The sequence below is a fragment of the Zalophus californianus genome, chromosome 10, assembly GCF_009762305.2.
Source record: "Zalophus californianus isolate mZalCal1 chromosome 10, mZalCal1.pri.v2, whole genome shotgun sequence".
Lineage (NCBI taxonomy): Eukaryota > Metazoa > Chordata > Mammalia > Carnivora > Otariidae > Zalophus > Zalophus californianus.
In genome coordinates this window covers 84215034-84232678 of record NC_045604.1, presented here as the reverse complement: position 1 = coordinate 84232678, position 17645 = coordinate 84215034, and the positions used below count along the sequence as shown (strand labels likewise).

General features: G+C 40.8%; 2 protein-coding genes across 12 annotated transcripts in view; one reads left to right on the top strand and one right to left on the bottom strand.

Annotated features, from left to right (window-relative positions):
* The window catches only part of GDE1 (glycerophosphodiester phosphodiesterase 1), a 40635-nt gene that overhangs the window by 19466 nt on the left and 3524 nt on the right, over positions 1 to 17645 (top strand). Inside the window, exons 3-6 of one of the 3 annotated variants that reach the window (XM_027609894.1) lie at positions 958 to 1063; positions 3543 to 3635; positions 5936 to 6147; positions 7652 to 9987. In XM_027609894.1, the coding sequence (XP_027465695.1) occupies positions 958 to 1063; positions 3543 to 3635; positions 5936 to 6147; positions 7652 to 7799 (559 nt within the window). In that variant the 3' untranslated portion in view covers positions 7800 to 9987. Of the gene's footprint in view, positions 1 to 957; positions 1064 to 3542; positions 3636 to 5935; positions 6148 to 7651; positions 9988 to 17645 lie in introns of those variants that run through there. The other 2 variants (XM_027609896.2, XM_027609895.1) reach the window with 2 other exon arrangements.
* Positions 14090 to 17645, bottom strand: part of TMC5 (transmembrane channel like 5) — a 77567-nt gene continuing 74011 nt past the window's right edge. For all 9 annotated transcript variants that reach the window (XM_027609889.2, XM_027609883.2, XM_027609888.2 and 6 more), the window contains 2 exons: positions 16685 to 16727; positions 14090 to 15920 (listed from right to left, as the gene is read on the bottom strand). In XM_027609889.2, the coding sequence (XP_027465690.2) occupies positions 15874 to 15920; positions 16685 to 16727 (90 nt within the window). In that variant the 3' untranslated portion in view covers positions 14090 to 15873. The remainder of the gene's footprint in view (positions 15921 to 16684; positions 16728 to 17645) is intronic.

Genomic DNA, 17645 nt, shown 5'->3' with positions numbered 1-17645 from the left:
TATTGAAAAAGAGACATGAAGGACTAATTAAACACCTCTCTCATTTCAAAAGAAACAAGTGCAATATTGGTGTCAGTATACCATCTTAATGTCTTTAACATAGCCAGTCTTTGTCCTCCAATTGGAACTTATTGCATTTTCTTTGTTTGAACACCAGGTGAAGCCACTGGCTTGCGTTTATGGACCGTGTTGTAGGAAAAATAGGTATTTTCTCTAGAATTATCTTCAATATGGTTAGATGCTCATCCTGAGTGGGGGCCATAGAAACTAAGACTGGCCAAGGGAATAGCAAAGTCAGTGTCTCACCTCTCACTCCCAAGGAATAGTCATGGAATAGAATGGCTGGCAGAATTGCCTGTACTATTCAAATTATCTTTATCTTTATATTTTTTTATACCAAGAATTACACTTGAAATTATATAGTTGAGTAAGTATAAGTTAAGTCATATAGAATGAAATTTCATTATGTGAGAAAAGCTGATTTCTTATAAGTTGGGCACTTAACGTTCCTTTTCTTTATCAGAGAATTATGTATAAACATTTATTTTGAACAGTTGCACTTAAGTGCACAACAATACAGTGAACAGATTTATGTACTCCTAGGAATTTCTCCTGCATAAGGTTCTAGTAGGGCAATTACAGTCTTAAATTTAAGTCTCAAGTTCTCCAGAAGTACTCTGCCCTTTGGTGAGTAGAGTTCCTAATTATATTATAAATCTAGCGATTTCTTAAAAATCGAGTGGTTTTGTTGTTGTTGCTATTCTTTGGTCAAGGATATCTGATCTGGTTCAAGGACATTAAGTAAATTATCCTTAGACTTCAGTATGCTTAAAGAAAGGAAGTTAGGGAAAACACTCTTTTCTGTTGGTTGGGAGACATTTGTCAAACGTCTGTTCACTAAACTTTTATCTTTTTTCTCTTTCCTACAATATACTATTCCTTTTCCCTCTCTTATAGGAATGATTTCCCTGATGAAAAGATCCCTACCCTGAGAGAAGCCGTTGCAGAGTGCCTAAACTATAACCTCACAATCTTCTTTGATGTCAAGGGCCATGCAAATATGGTACAGTTTATACCATAGACTTCACTTTTTTGAAAAGACCTCTTATTTAATTGCTAGTCATTTCCAAAACCAACTATAGATTTTGCTACTTCTCATTCTTAAATTATTTTTACAAATTATATTTGCTTATTAGAAGTTTATAATGCAAAAATCACATCTTTAAGGAAATAGTAAATTATGGAACTCTTAACCTTTGATGGAACCTTTGAACAACTCCTGATATTCTATAACTAATACAAAATAGAGTTGGGTTTTTCTTACTTGCATAAGTAGTATTTACAAAAAATAATAAATAAACCATAAAGAGGCACTTCAACTGACCTTATAAGAAAGAATTCAGGAGTTAGACACAAGACCAGTTGCATCTGGCTATAAGTTAATGGTTTTAGATGGACAACTGTGGACTGAATTTAAAGAGAACTCCCATACATAAAGTTTCTGACAGCTAATAGGATATTTATCTTTTACTTAGAGTCATCCTTCCTGTATGATTTCTATCCCTTATGTATAGTTTTGTTATTCTATGATTTGAGTAGTTATACTTTTATGGTAAAATTACTATAATTTTTTCAAATATGTATGACATTCCTAAATAAAATTTTGCTTAAATTTTAGAACATATACTTTTATTCACAAAAATATATTATTGGAAATATATTATTTCCCAATGGAAATCAATGGGAAAATATGGTTTAGATTACATTTGTTCACTTATAACCAGCTTTTCAAGTACAAATACTTTTTTTCTGCATTTGGACAACTTACAGGTATTTTTCTCCCTTGCAAGTTATAATCAGTAATGGCCATCTACTGGTGGAGAATTCTGATGTCAATTTTTTTTATTCATCCTGGGATGTAGTTGAAATAGTTGTTAAAACCTGAAATAAGAGCCTAAGTATATATTCTAACTTGAGCACAGGAAACTCTCATTTTTGAAGAAAGGAGAATGATGCTCTGGCTCATTTATTATTCTGGTACATTCTGGTATTCTGATGTATAGTTGTATACATCTAGGTTTTCCAGTCAGTCTGCATCAGAATCACCAGGAATACCTATTAAAAGTACGAATTCCTGGGCCATATCACATAGAGAAGAAATTCTGAAAATGTCTAGGATACTTGATCAAGGAACTTGTATTTTTAATGAGCATCTCAGGTTTTGTTGATGATACTGCCCACGTTGGGATCCCTGATAGGTCCTACATCTCACCCATGGTGTACTGACCTTCATGCTTATCCTTAGAATAAAGGGAAAAAAGAAGGAAAAAAATTTTTTTAATCCAGCTATTTGAGCTTTCTGGTTGGGTGCTCACAGATGGTTTGGGCAACATTAAACATAGTGATCTAATTCACCAGAATGGTAGGGTAAAGGACCAAGTGTAGCAAATTGGAGCTAGTAGAACACAGGAGCCAAGATTATGGGCTTTGGAGTCCAACAGACTGATTAAACTCTCTCACTTACTACAGTGAACCTTAACCTTGATGTGCTTCAGTTTCCTCATGGGGGAGGGGGCGGGGTGGGAATAATAAAACAAATGTCCACAGTGTTGTTATAAGAATTAAATAAATAATGTAGGTGAAGAGTCAGATACAAGGCCTATGTTAGTTCAGACAGCAAGACAACAGCTTTGGCTCTGTAGCTCACACTCCGTCACATTAGTGAAGGGGGGACAGGACATGAGTAATTTCTATGTCCTTTTTTCTTCTTTGGAATGCATTTTGTTGCTTACATTTGGTTATAGGTATGTGTGACTTTCCAAAATTTAGTGATATTTCAAGAATTATAATATAGTGACATTACATTCCACCAAATGCCTAGTCACCTCTCTTGTTAGCTGCTGTTGATGCTCAATGGCCAAATCTGTTAATTCACTAGAGGTTACAAAATGTCAGTATTTTAGTTCAATCATTTCTTCTTCATTCATTTAACTGGAGACTACTACAAAAAGAAACTTCTCTTCACCTTGGGAAGCTCTTCCCAGTTCCTCCCTTATCCCATTATTCCTGCCTCCATGTTGGTGATGAATGCCATTTCCTCTCAGTCCCCTGGACCGAGAACATCTACACTTAGTAGTTCCCAGGCTGGTTGGCTCATGCTTCTGCCAGGAAAGGCAGAGGATAATAGAGTTGTGGGTATAAAAAGACTTTTCCTAGTGGCTAAACTGGGTTATAAGGAAAAGGTTTAAAATTTTGCTTCCAGCCTCAACTGGCCTGCCGCCTGCCGTGCTTTCCAAAAAGTCTGACAAAAGGGATGAGCCTTTCAACAGAATAGTAAAGCAACAGTACTCCCACTTTCCCCCTATCTGCTGTAGATGTGAATTTAAGAAGGATCCAAATGGATGATGGAATCTTCCAATACTCCTTTCAGCATCCCCATATATTAGTAAAGTTCTGATTTTTTTGATAGGGTTGTACTTAGCATGTAATAGTTATTGGCTGGGACTCTTACATTTAAATACATGAATCTCTATGCTTTGCAGGCTACTGATGCTCTAAAGAAAATATATAAGGAGTTTCCTCAACTATACAATAATAGCATCGTCTGCTCTTTCTTGCCAGAAGTTATCTATAAGGTAAAATTCAGGATTTGTATTGTACATAATACTGTGTTAGTTGATGGTGATAATAGAAATGGGCCAAGTAAGCATAAGATAGATGCCGGTTAAATGGAACTGAATTTCAGTTAAGAAATTCCTCTTTTGAAGTAAGTCAAGCAGAGAAAGACAATTATCACATGGTTTCACTCATATGTGGAACATAAGCAATAGCACGGAGGACCATAGGGGAAGGGAGGGAAATCTGAAGGGGGAGAAATCAGAGAGGAAGATGAACCATGAGAGACTATGAACCCTGGGAAACAAACTGAGGGTTTCAGAGGGGAGGGGTGTGAGGGGAGGGGGTAACAGGGTGATGGGTATTAAGGAGGGCACGTGCTATGATGAGCACTGGGTGCTATACATAACTAATGAATCATTGAACACTACATCAAAAACTAATGATGTACTATATAGTGGCTAACTGAACATAATAATAATAATAAAAATTCCTATTTTAACAAGAGAAATTCAGAAATGAGAATGAACTCATACCACATTTTAAAATACCATGATTCCTCTTTAAGCTCCTTTTATATTGTTTACAGGCTCATTCAGATTAGTAAACATTCTCAGAACAAAGAATTATGTAGCTCTTCATCTCACTAAGTAATAGAATATACCTTTTAAAAAACAACTCTTAATGATGGAGAATTTAAAATATGCACAAAAGTCGATGGTAGTAAAATAAGCCCCCGTTTAACTGTGATCCAGCTTGTTTCATCCATACCTCCATTCATCTACCCCAGTGTTATTTTGAAGTAAATTCCAGACATCATTTCATCCATAAAAATTGTTAAGTATCTTTAAAAAGTGATTCCCTTTTTTAAAAAAAACTATAGCCACAATACAGTCATTACCCCATCTAAAACTATTACTAAGTCCTTAAGATCATGAAATATCTAGTCAATATATAAATTTTTATTTGTCTCAGAAATATAAACGGGTTTTTGTTTTTCATAATTGTTAATTTGAATCAGGACCCAGCTAAAGACTACATACTATAATTTAAATCTTAGAACCTGTAAGTTCTCCTTTACCCCCCCTTGTGATGTATTTATTGAAGAAACCAGGTTGTTTTGTAGAGTTTACCCAAGTCCAGATTTTGCTTCCTATGTCATGATACAGTTTAACACATTCTTTTTCTGTATATATTTCCTATAAATCAGTAGTGAGAGCAAAAGGCTTGATTAGTGGAGGTTCAATTATTCTCGGCAAGATAATCTCATAGGTGAGGGTATTTTTTTCATCAGGAGACACTTAACATCTGATTAACTCTTTTGTTGTTGTGTTGTTGTTTGCAACGTCAGTGGCCAGCTCTCAATTTACTAGGGGTTGCAAAATCTTAATATTTTAATTCTATCGTTTCTTCATATATTATTTAGGGGTGCCTGGCTGGTTGTGAGTTCAAACCCCACATTGGGCGTGGAGCCTACTTAAAAATAAAGAAAGAAACTGTCATTTACTATTTAGTTATGCATTTGGCAAATAAATGCTAATCTTGTCCTTTACTTACCAGTTTCCAAGATAATGTGTTGGTTCTGTAGCATTCTTCAACAGTGACCAACAAGAGTATGCATTTAAAATTTTACAGTAAGGGTGGAACCTATCCACATATAAACTGTCATTGAGATGAATAGGGTCATGGGGCTTTCAGACATTTGGATCAGTGTTTCCCAATCTTACTTGAGCACAGAGGCCTTCAAAATGTTTGCTACATTGTCCAGAGGAGCACAGAGCATAGAGTGAAACATCCACATATTCCTGTTTCTCCTTGTCCTTCCCCAACCCCTGCCCCTACTTCTCTCTCTGCTCTCCTCACTTCCTTCTCACCCCACTCCCCCCGCCCCCCAACAAGCCTTTCTCAGTCATTTTTCTCTGGAAAGGATCAAAAGCTAACCAGCCCATCTGGAAATGATCATAGTTCCATCCTCACTGAGTTCTAATTACTTATATCTGGCCAAAGTTTAAATTGATAACCAACCGAAAGTTTGTCTTGTGACATTATGAAAATTTGACCCTGAGATTGTAGTTTACTCATTTTAAAGATAAGGACTTCGTGAAGGAAGTGTTCTTATTTATACTGTATATTAAATGTTTTACATCCATTACATTATTTACTCAAAGGATTTATGTCTATTTAGTAGACATGGGGGCCAGGGCACCATTATGGCCACTTCATCAGAATGAGTAAGTAACATTGGCTAAATCTAAAGAAAAATGAGAGGTATTGGACTTAAGATATGATACTTATTTTAATTTCCAAAATTCCTTTTCAGATGAGACAAACAGATCAGAATGTAGTAACGGCTTTAACTCATAGACCTTGGGGCCTTAGCCATACAGGAGATGGGAAACCACGCTATGATGTTTTCTGGAAACAGTCCATGTTTGCAGTAATGGACATTTTGCTCGATTGGAGTATGCATAATATCCTGTGGTACCTGTGTGGAATTTCAGCTTTCCTCATACAAAAGGATTTTGTATCCCCGTAAGTTGGAAGGTTTTTTTTATCTTTTCCTGACACATTTCCTGAAATGCTCTTCTTGGAAAGGAAGGATTAACAGTGGGCATCCTGGATTGGATTTCACCCACAAAGCCCACCATACCTTTATTAAGGTGGAATGCCACGAGCTTCTTAGGTGGGAAGAGTTCAGGCATATTTCCCTGTTTCCAAAATAAGTTGGTCGAATGTTCTTAGTTTTTAGTGCACTTAAAAATATATATATACCTAAAAAAAAAAAAAAATAGAGGTGCCTCGGTGGCTCAGCCATTGGGCGTCTGCCTTCAGCTCAGGTCATGATCTCAGGGTCCTAGGATCAAGCTCTGCATCGGGCTCCCTGCTCACCGGGGAGCCTGCTTCTCCCTCTCCCTCTGCCCCTCTGCCTCCCCCTGCCTGTGCTCTCTCTCTCTCTGTCAAATAAATAAATGAAATCTTTAAAAAAAAAAAAGAAAAAGAAACCTTCCAAAATCTGACGAAAGAGAGGTTACATGTCCTTGTGACTGACTCCCTTTGAAAACCAACATAGAATCCAGGGCAGAGCCACAGTGAAGACATTCTGTGAGTGCCTGCCTACTTTATCCCTCCTGCCTTTCTTCCTGCTCTGCTCTACACTACAGAGACTTTGCGCCATTGCTTCCAAGAAAACTTTCCATTCCCTACCTGCTAGCAATCTCTGACCTTTACTGTGGCAATTTTATAGCTGTGTATTTTAGCTGAGTAGAGTTGCTAGTTTCATATTATTTCAGGCATGCGTGTGTTCAAGTCAGTCAATGTTTGGTGTATGCCCACAGTATTGCAAAGTTTATATTAAGAAGCTGAAGATGCTATGGTAAAGAAAACCATGGTCCACCCTCACAGAATTTATAGTCGAGTAGAAGAGATAGTTGCTAATCAAATTAAAAATCCAATAAATATAAAATTACAACTAAGATAAATGCTACGTAGAGAAAACAGTGTACATATATACTATGTAATTTGACCTAATCAGGGTAGTTAGGGAAAACATCCCCAAGGAGGTGACAACTAAGCTAAGGTTAGGAGGGTGAGTAGGAATGGGGTGGGAGGGTGGAGATCCAAGTCAGAGGGGAAACACATGCAAAAGTGTTATGGCAGGAAAAAGCCTAATTCTTTCAAGGAATTGAAAGAAAATCCATATTCTGTCATACAGAAAGGAAAGGGGAAGTACAGTATAAGAGGAGGCCAAAGAGAGGGTGGGGATAAGCCAGGTACAGCCTCCAATAAGACCTTTTTTTTTTTTTTTTGGTGGAGGGTGTCTTTAGCAAGTCACTGAAGTGTTGTAAGCTGGAACAGTGTGGAAGAGGTTCTGGTGCTGGGTTTTGGAACATTCCCTCTGATTGCACGCAGAGGCCCGGTTAAGAGGCTCTTTTGGGGCACTGTTACTACTCAGTGAATGCCATATTTAGTGACCATTATAGATGCCTGGAACAACTGGTCCTTATTCTAACAGGATGGGGTTTTCCTCTTTCTCCAGGGACTACTTGAAGAAGTGGTCAGCCAAAGGCATTCAGGTTGTTGCTTGGACTGTTAATACCTTTGATGAAAAAAGTTACTACGAATCCCATCTTGGTTCCAGCTATATCACTGACAGCATGTTGGAAGACTGTGCATCTCAGTTCTAGAATTTTCCCCCAGGGAGGAAACATGGGTACAGAAGCTGCCTGCTGGCCTCATGCAGGGATATCAAAATACCCTTTGTGCTAGCCCAAGCCCTGGGGGATCAGGTGACTCACACAAGCAATAGTCGGTATTTGCATTTTTACCTGAACCAGAGCAAAACCTGGTTTTGCTTTGCTTGCTCCATGGAATGCCTGAGTTCAACAGTGTTGCTCTTGAAAATCTGGGTCTGCAAAAAGGCGTAACAGCTCCTGCCCCGACCTAGCTGAGGCACACACCGAGACCCATGAGGATAAGCACAGATTGAGTTGTGCAGTTTGGGGATGCAGATGCAAATGCATGGGAAATGCATGATCACTCAAAGTTGCCATTTTAAAACTTGACACACTTATGTAATTTACTTATTTAAAATATTTGTATTCAGCTACATTATCAATGAACTATAGACATCAAACTTGTGACGATACTAATAAAATCATTAAAAGGAGCACTAAGGGAAAACTGTACTAAGCATCATGCCCTGAGACATAAGCAATTTAGGGAAGCTGCTCCCTGCAATCCAGGGACCAGAGGCAACAGCCCCTGCTGAGGCAAAGAAAATGGTAGGTAAGTCTTGATACCAGTGCAAGGGATTGTTTATGGTATCTTGAAGTAACTACAGACCACTAGAGGGCAGGGTTATATGCTCATTGTGGCAACTCTGTGATGGATAACAATGGAACTGCAAGAAACATCCAAGAACATCTAGGCTTATTCTCCTTTTACAAATAAAACCAAAACCTGTGGAAGGAAAAGGTCTTTCTTCAGATATGACACAGCTGGTAACATAGCAGAGCCTGATCTCATAAAACTGAAATTTCCTACTCTTTGCCGGGAACTTCAGTGGTTTAACATGTATCATCCTAAACCCCAGAAAATCTTAGAGGTATTACTCTCTTTTTATAAATGAGGAAACCAAGGCACTGCAAACTTAGTCACTTACCCAAGGTCTCAGAGTCCTTGGTGCAATTGAGATTCAAAGCCAAGCCAGTCTAACTCCAGAGCCCTTGCTCTTAACCACTTGCCCTGTCTGCCTTTATAATGCAGAGCCCTTAATTCCCAGCTCTGTGCTCTTTTCCACTTAAGCTTCCAGGGGTCTTCCTGTGTACTTAAGTAGCAGTATCTAAAATGAAATTGAGTGGGGGTGCCTGGGTGGCTCAGTCAGTTAAACATCTGACTTGATTTCAGCTCAGGTCATGATCTCAGAGTGGTGAGATGGAGCCCCGCACTGCACTCCTCGCTCGTCGTGTAGCCTGCTTCAGATTCTCTCGCTCCCTCTGCGCCCACCCACTCGCACATGCGCTCTCTCTCTTGCTCTCAAAAAACACTTCAAAAATTGCGAAGCCATCCGTCTCCTGTAGCTGTCCCTGCTCCCACCTTTCAGCCCCATCTGTACCACAGGCCCTCAGCTCAGTCATGACTTCCCTCCTGAGCCCCACGGGTCACCAGTCTCACACTCGCAGCTGCCAGACCACCAGTCCACACAGCTAGATGGCAGATGCACAGGCTGTTTTGCTACAGTCGGTGTTGGCAAGGGCACGATGGATGGGGCTTGGGACGTTTTCCATCAACATTTGCAAAGAAGTTTTCTTGAATCTAAAAACAACAGGACAAAGATGTATTCGATGAATGGAACAAATATCTAAACTGTGTGTACTTCCATATCACACCATGATAGAGTGGCGAGAGGAGGCCAGGAGCACAAAGACCGAACACTTCTGCAGACTGAATCCCCGCTTTGGCAAGCGGACTACACAGCAAGCCACAAGGGATTCTCGGGGGCAGTAGAGAGATCCCTTCTGTTGAGGGAATATCTTTTGAGAGCCAGGAGTTCTGTTTCTTGACCTTTGTCCCAAATCCATTGTGCCCTTGACTCAGGCCCAGTGAAGGATTTAGATCCAGTGCTAAGATGTTGGGTCCTTGAAGAGTGGAGAATTTGGGTGAAGAAAGGTGTTAATATTATCATTAAGCATTGGAAGGCTTAATATAGGGATTAAAAACAGAACTTGGGATCAGGGAAAACTCAATCCGATTTTATGTTTAGCAATTTTTTTTAAAGATTTTATTTATTTATTTGAGAGAGAATGAGAGAGAGAGAGAAAGAGGGGGGAGGGTCAGAGGGAGAACCAGACTCCCTGTTGAGCAGGGAGCCTGACGGGGGACTGCATCCTGGGACTCCAGGATCATGACCTGAGCTATGTTTAGCAATTTAATAGCTCTGTGACCTTGGGCGAGTTCCTTATTATCTGTAAAATAGGGACAAGATTTTATTTATTTACTTTTGAGAGAGAGAGAGAGAGAGAGCACAAGTGGGGGGAGGGGCAGAGGGAGAAGCAGACTCCCCGCTGAGAGCGAGCCGGATGCGGGACTCATCCCAGTACCCTGGGATCATGACCAGAGCCCAAGGCAGACACTTAGGCGACACCCAGGTCCCCAAAATAGGGGCAGTATTGGTACCACCCTAGGGGGTGGCTGATTAAATGACCGAGTGCATGTAAAAGGCATGTAAAATGTTATTAATAACATTTACGGACTCCCTAACATGAACTAGACACTTTCAAATACTTTCCATGTGTTTGCAACAACACTGTGAGGTTGCTACCATCACAATCCCACTGTATTTTTTAAAAAGATTTATTTGAGAGAGAGTGCCCTGGGGAAGGGGGTTGCACAGAGGGAGAGAGAATCTCCAGCCCTCTCTGCGCTGAGCACAGAGCCTGATGCGGCGCTCAATCTCACCACCCTAAGATCATGACCAGAGCCGAAACCAAGAGTCAGATGCTTAACAGACTGCACCACCCAGGCGCCCCACAATCCCACTTCACAGTGAAGGAGACCAAAGCACAGGGAAGTTAAGTGACTTGCCCAAAGTCACACACCAGTAGTAGTGAAAGGATTTGGTCCAGGTGATATAATTCCAGAGTTCACACTAACCCCCTTCCTATCCTCGCGTCCAGCCCATAGCAAGGACTCACTAATGAGAAACAATCATTCCCAACACCTATTATGGTGCCTGTCACATAGTAGATGTTCAATAAATGTTTGTTGAAGGACTAAATTATAGGATAGCCAAGTGGAAACTTCTCAAGGAAACTAGAGGTACAGACCTAGTGTGAAGTGGGAGTTGTAGACAAATGATTCAGGATTCAGCAGCATCAAGGGGTCATCCAAAGTCCTGATAGATAGCATTCTTTCCAAGAAAGTCAACACAGATAAAAATTGCACCCTCTGCTGTTCATTCAACTGCTCCTCGGCCCTCAGGATTCCACAGACAGGTACTGGGAAAAGACTATCTCAAAAGGCTTAAGAAATCCACTACTGAGTTAACAATACTCATTTTCTCATTTGGAGATCAGTGTCTGTAATCCTGTTTTGACAAGAATTTCACCAAGACAAATACTCCATTTTTGTTAGATGCAAACTTCTAAATAAAATTATACCTACCATTTCCTAAAGTGGGAATAGTGTTTCAACGGGACAATAAACCACAGCTTTGAGGACAAATAAGGGTGAGAATGAAGTTTTCCAAACATCCATGCAAACCTTTAGCTCGGAGTGGTGGTTACTATAGTGCAAGGTTGTTTGGTTTCTTTGATCACAGCTACTGAGAACCGATGACCTTGTATGTTCTATTATCAAGCTAAATTATGCTCAAAATCTAACTGATTAGCTGAGTTTTACCTGTATTACCAAGTATTACAAACACGTTGGAGATCAGCTAGGCACAATGGTTCTCAAAAGACACTGTCCTTTGAGACATTTATTCAATATCTGCTTAAGGGGTAACTTGTTAGAAATGCAGATTCTCAGAGCCCATCCCATAACTACTGAACCTGGAACTCCGCACATCGCTCAGGATCTGTTTCAACAAGCCTTCCAGGTGGTTCTGATACTTGCTCCAGTCTGAGAACCACGAAGCCAGAGAAAAATCCAAAGTCCTCAATTCTACCACTAGCTATGGGACCTTAGACAAATCACTTAACCTGTGTGTGCCTAACTTTTCATCTGTCAAGTGGGGATCATATTTGCACTAATTGTCTTAGAGCAATGATGGATGTTCAAATGAGGGGGGGAAATGGAAGTGATTTGAAAAAAATGTGTTAACAGTGTAATATTGTTATGAAGATAAAAATTAAAAATGTGGAGGTGCTCTAACACCAAACTACTCAGGGCGTGGTGCTCAGACCCACAGCACTAGATAGAAACACAGACTCTCGGGCCCCATCCCTGACCTCACAAATTAGAATCTGCTTTTTAACAAGAGCCCAGGTGATGGAGGTGGGCAAAGGACTGCACAGGTGGAAGGCGTTACTTGTACCAGGTAGGTGTGCAGTCATGAGCCAAGCCAGAGGGGCCCCCCTGCTCCACACCTGAGCTTCTCTCAGCTGGCCATCTCACAGTTGATCAGATATGTAAATGTCCTGGAAGAGTTCCAACTTTTGAGAATTTAGGAAGATGTCTGTGAAGTGCTACAGTAGGGAGACAATCGCTATTAATGAGCTGACTTCTTACCACCTGCCCTCAATTCAAAGATTATAAAAACATGTCAATCATATACTATTTTAGTCACTCCTTTTGTAATTGAACTTCAAACAAAATCATCTCATTGCCTAGAAATGAACTGGGCCATTCACGGCGGCCACATAAAGGATCAGATCCTGCAGAAATTTAAGAGGCTCCCTTTTTTTATACTTAAAATTATAGGGGTTATCCAGGTTTCAGGTGACTGTTGGAAAGCACAGGTTCCTTTTATCACTTTGTACTAATTAAATAAGGGTTGGAAGAGGAGGATGGGGACTGTTCCCTAATGCAATATCGGGTTGCTTTTTTAAAAGATTTATTTATTTGAGAGAGAGAGCCGAGCACGCAAGCACGGGGAGTGGAGGTGGGGGGGTGCAGAGAGAGTCTTAAGCAGACTCCGAGCACAGAGCCCAACACAGGGCTCAATCTCATGACCCCGAGATCACGACCCGAGCTGAAACCAAGAGTTGGACACCCTGCCAACTGCTCCACCCAGGTGCCCCTCCCTAATGCAATATTCTCAGCTCCCTATTTGCATGTTCAGGTGGCTTTTATGGTCAGGCAAGTTTGGGAAGAAGTAGAGCAGTGCCCCCTTAACCCTGGGCGGATGCCTGAAGCCCTGGATAGTACCGAACCTGATATATACTATGTGTTTTCCTAGCACACACATCTATGATAAAGCTTAATTTAGAAATCAGGCCCAGTAAGACAATAAAAACAATAACAATATGCTGTAATACAAGTTCCATACATGTAATCTCTCTCAAAATACTGTCCTGTACTCACCCTTCTCATGATGCGAGGTGATAAAATGCCTGTGTGATGAGATGAAGCGAGGTGAGGGACGTAGGTGCTGTGACAGAGCGTTAGGCCACTAAAGTGACCTCCTGATGATTGGTCAGAAGGAGAATCATCTGCCTCCTGGCTGCAGTTGACCATGGGTCACCAAAACTTCAAAAAGCGAAACCATGGATAAGGTATTTTAGATCCTGGCTCACTAGTTCTCAGCCCTGGCTTTCCACGGAAACCATCCGGGGAGCCTTAAAGAACAAGTACAGGTGCCTGATTTAGTTGGTCTAGACTGGGGCTTGGGCCTGGTGGTCAGCTGCCCCCAGTGATTCTGAGTGCAGCCAGCACCGAGGACCCTGATGCCTAAGTCCCTGAGAAGACTTGGGATAGTTAACCCCTATTATAAAGCTGAATTGTATTGACCCAAAATTTATATGCTGAAACTCTGAACCCCCAAATGCCTCAAAATGTAACCATATTTGAATACATGGCCTTTAATTAGATGAATAAGCTATATTAAAGCCATTAGGGTGGGACCTAATCCAATCTGCACAGGGTCCTTATGAGTAGAGGAAATTCGGACACATAAAGGTACATGCAAAAAAAAAAAAGGCAAAAAATGAAAAAGGTACATGCAGAGGACACCGCAAGAAGGTGGCCATCTGCAAGCCCAGGAGGTAGCAGAAGGAAACCAAAACTGTGGACGCTGAAACGGACCATGACCTTGGACTTCCCCACCTCCAGGAATGTGGAAAAATAAGATTATGTTGTTTAAACCAGCCCATCTGTGGTATTTGGTTATGGCAGCCCTAGCAAGCCAACATATTCCCTATCTCAAGCTCAATGGTTTTTTGTTGTTTTTTAAATTTTTTTAAAAGATTTTATTTATTTGAGAGAGAGAGAGCATGAGCCGGGGGGGGCGGGGCAGAGGGAGAGGGAGAAGCAGACTCCCCACTGAGCAGGGAGCCCAATGCAGGACTCGATCCCAGGACCCCGGGATCATGACCTGAGCCAAAGGCAGACACTTACCTGACTGAGCCACCCAGGCGCCCCTCAAGCCCAAGTTTTAAAAGCATCTTCACATCCAAATGTGTGTGATACCTACAGATTAGATCTTTCTCCTTTGTTTATAGCTCCAGGAGAAGCAGGAATTGACCCAAGCCATGGAGGCAAATGGAGCATTCCAGATATAAGCCCTTAGCATAGAGTAAATAAGCAAAAATGCTACTTACAGAAGGAATTCATATTTTAGTGGAGAAGCCAATGAAGCACAAAACAGTTAAGATGACACAGGGGGTAAAAAACCACTTCAAACATCAATTCAGTGGGCTGCCTTCACTGACCCCACCGACAAGTTAAGTCTCCCCATCGTCCCCTGGGCTTCTCCTTCACAGCATCTATCACAATTACAATTAATTACTATTTAATTATTAATTTCCTGTCTAAATCAATCTGCTAGACAATGAGCACAGGAGAGCACAGACTGTGTCTTGACTTGCTCACCATCTTGTTCACAACTACTTGGCACGTATTTGTTGAATGAAATGAATGAACACTACTAGCAACCACTACCAGGGGATAACACCAAAAAAATTAAATCAGCTGATGAAATTTAGTTGATGAAATGAGCTAACGAATAAATAAGTGAACGAAAATGTGAGTCGATGACTGAGCATTGATTGGATGCTTGTGTTTCAAACACATGTTAAATGTTTTCAAAATTCAGTTCCAATTACATTTCATGGTAGTGATTATGCAAGAGGGGACTTCTCCCCTGAGTAATATGGTCAATTCTACCTTTCTGCTGGATGCTTCAATTCTAAGTACAGTCACATGCCTTGTGAATCATTTCGCAAATCTGCAAAAGAAACTCTATGTTGGAGCATCTGGCTGGCTGTCAGAAGAGCATACCACTCTTGACTTCAGGGTCCTGAGTTCAAGCCCCACATTGGGTGTAGAGATTACTTAAATAAAAACTTTTTAAAAAAGAATGCTCTATATACATATGTGTGTGTATACACACACACAAACACACATACATATTCATTCTACACACACATATACATACATACATGTTTCACACATCACCGCTGATTTCATGTTCGATTCAATATAAGACTTTGATGCTGACTCATGTATCAACCTCACAAGGGTAGAGTCCCAGTCTACACCCACCAACCCCAGGTCAACCCCAAAGACTCATACTTGATATGCAATAAAGTTTGTAGATAAGACCTCTCGTTGTAGTTCACCTTTGGGTAACATAGGGTGGGACAGATGTAGTTCAAAGTCACAAACAAATGCAGGTTCCCCAATTCAGAGCCCTCACATCCCTGACTGAGGATCCCATTTTTATTCAGGCTGGACCATTTGTCTGAGCACCGGTTTCCAAACCTTTGCCAGGTCTGGGAGGAGAGTTTTCTAAGGACCAATACTTCATATGCACATCTCTTAAAGACTGAATACATAATTCCCAGGTTATCTCTTCTGGGTCTTTAGGAACCAGTTTAAATGTTACAATAGTCTTTATTTTAAAATCCTGAATATTTTATCTTGGAAAATCAGCAATCCAGGTATAATAAACCAGCAGGGAATGGCCAAATTTGCTTGAGTTATATACACTGGGGTCAGCTTCCCGTCCTGGCTAATGGCTTGAATTCCCCTCCTGGGAAGCTTAGAAAGGCCCGAGTGTCTTTTCATTTGATCGGTGTCTGGCTGCAGCAATAAACATCACGCCTTTGAATTCTCTTCTTGAACTGATCGCCTAAATCGCAGGTCTAGGTTGGACACGGAAAAGAGAAGTTAGCCCAGATGCACACTGCCTCATGTCTCCAAGGGAAAGACCAAATTTAAGATCCCATGGCTTCTCACACCTCCTGCCTTCTGTTACGGTTCTGCAATTCTCCCCTCGAACTCCCATCATTGGGTGCCATCAGTAAATGCTATCCCAAAAAGACGGATGGGTTTGTTTGATTCCTCCCCCATATTCATTCCCCTCTGGCTTCAGCTCCTGATTTTCCTTGGGAAGCCACCCTTCCCGAACATTCTCAGTAGTCCCTGTGGTCTGTTTGGTTGTACCACCTCTATCTACAGATCTCCAATCTGGCCATTGAAATCATCACATTTTCATGGCCACAGTAATTGGTTCATGGATGTGTACATCACCCAGTCAGATCCAATGGAACACACTGAGAATTCTGGGTCTCTCATTCTTTCCCACTAGATTTGAATCTGAGAAGGTACAAGAGGCTGATAAAAGCATCTTGCAATTGTGAGGAAAAGCCTATTTGAGAAAGGAGCTAACATGGAAAAGAATGGAACAGAAAAAAAAAAAAAAAAAACAGGTTCTGGTGACATATTGTGAGTCTCAGCTTCTGGCCATGCCTCAAGAAAGAATTATTCTTGGATTTTTGCTAAAGCCAGTTTGAGTTGGTTCTTTCAATTGAAAGAGTAACTGATGCATGAGCAGTTGTGACCCTCTATCTTGGGATATATCACTTGGTTATGCCGGGTCTCCTGCAATGCCAGTTTGGTTACTCACCACGAGCAGCATCACGTTCCCCGACAGGTAAAGGACCTGGTTGCTGAAAGGGAATAAAACAGGTGTCCTCATCACTGGAAAAGAATTCGACTCAGGTCCTGTTGCATAGTTGGTGGGATTTGTGAGCCCCCACCATTTTAAAATTAAGATGTGACAGATGAAAACCAAGGCTCAGCCACAGACAAACCAAACGTGTTTTGTTTGGTCTTTTAGGGAAAGTGATTCCATTAATTTATTCATTCATTTCACAGATATTTACTGAGCATCTACAATATGCCAGGTAATATATTAGGGCCCAGGGCTGGAAGGGTACAGACAGGGTCTCTGCCTGCATAGGATTTAGAGTGAGGCCTCTAGATCCTATATCTACATCATGCTGATGGTATTAATTTGCATAGATAGTAAATGGCATGGCACTGTCCTCTGACAAGATCCTAATTTCCAAAAACTAGCGGCATTTGAATTAAGGTAGGTTTACTATTTATCTATGTTTTCCAGGACACCAAGGAAGCCAGCAAGGGCTTTGGACTTAGAGCAGGGTTTCAGACACCTCTTACACCCTCTTGGTGAGCATGAAATTGGTAAAATCTTCTTAAGAGCATGATATGATAATATCTATTAACATTATCATGTGCATGCCCTGTGGCAAAAATACTCACATAAAATAATTAAAACAAAAATTTTTCACTACAGTTTTTAGTATTAGAAACAAAAAACCTGGAAACAATCCAAAAGTCCAAATATGTACAGACTGAAACAACGTCAGAAATATAGCATTAAGCGATGAGGGATGGGGTTATGATATTATGTGTACAGTATAGCCCCACTTTTCTAATAAATTAATAAACAAAAGTGCTAGTAGATGCATGTATATTTGCAGAAGCCTAGGGGAAAAGATCTGGAAGAGTCTACACTGAACCATTAACACAGTGGGGTGAGATTTCAGGGTACTTTCCTTCTC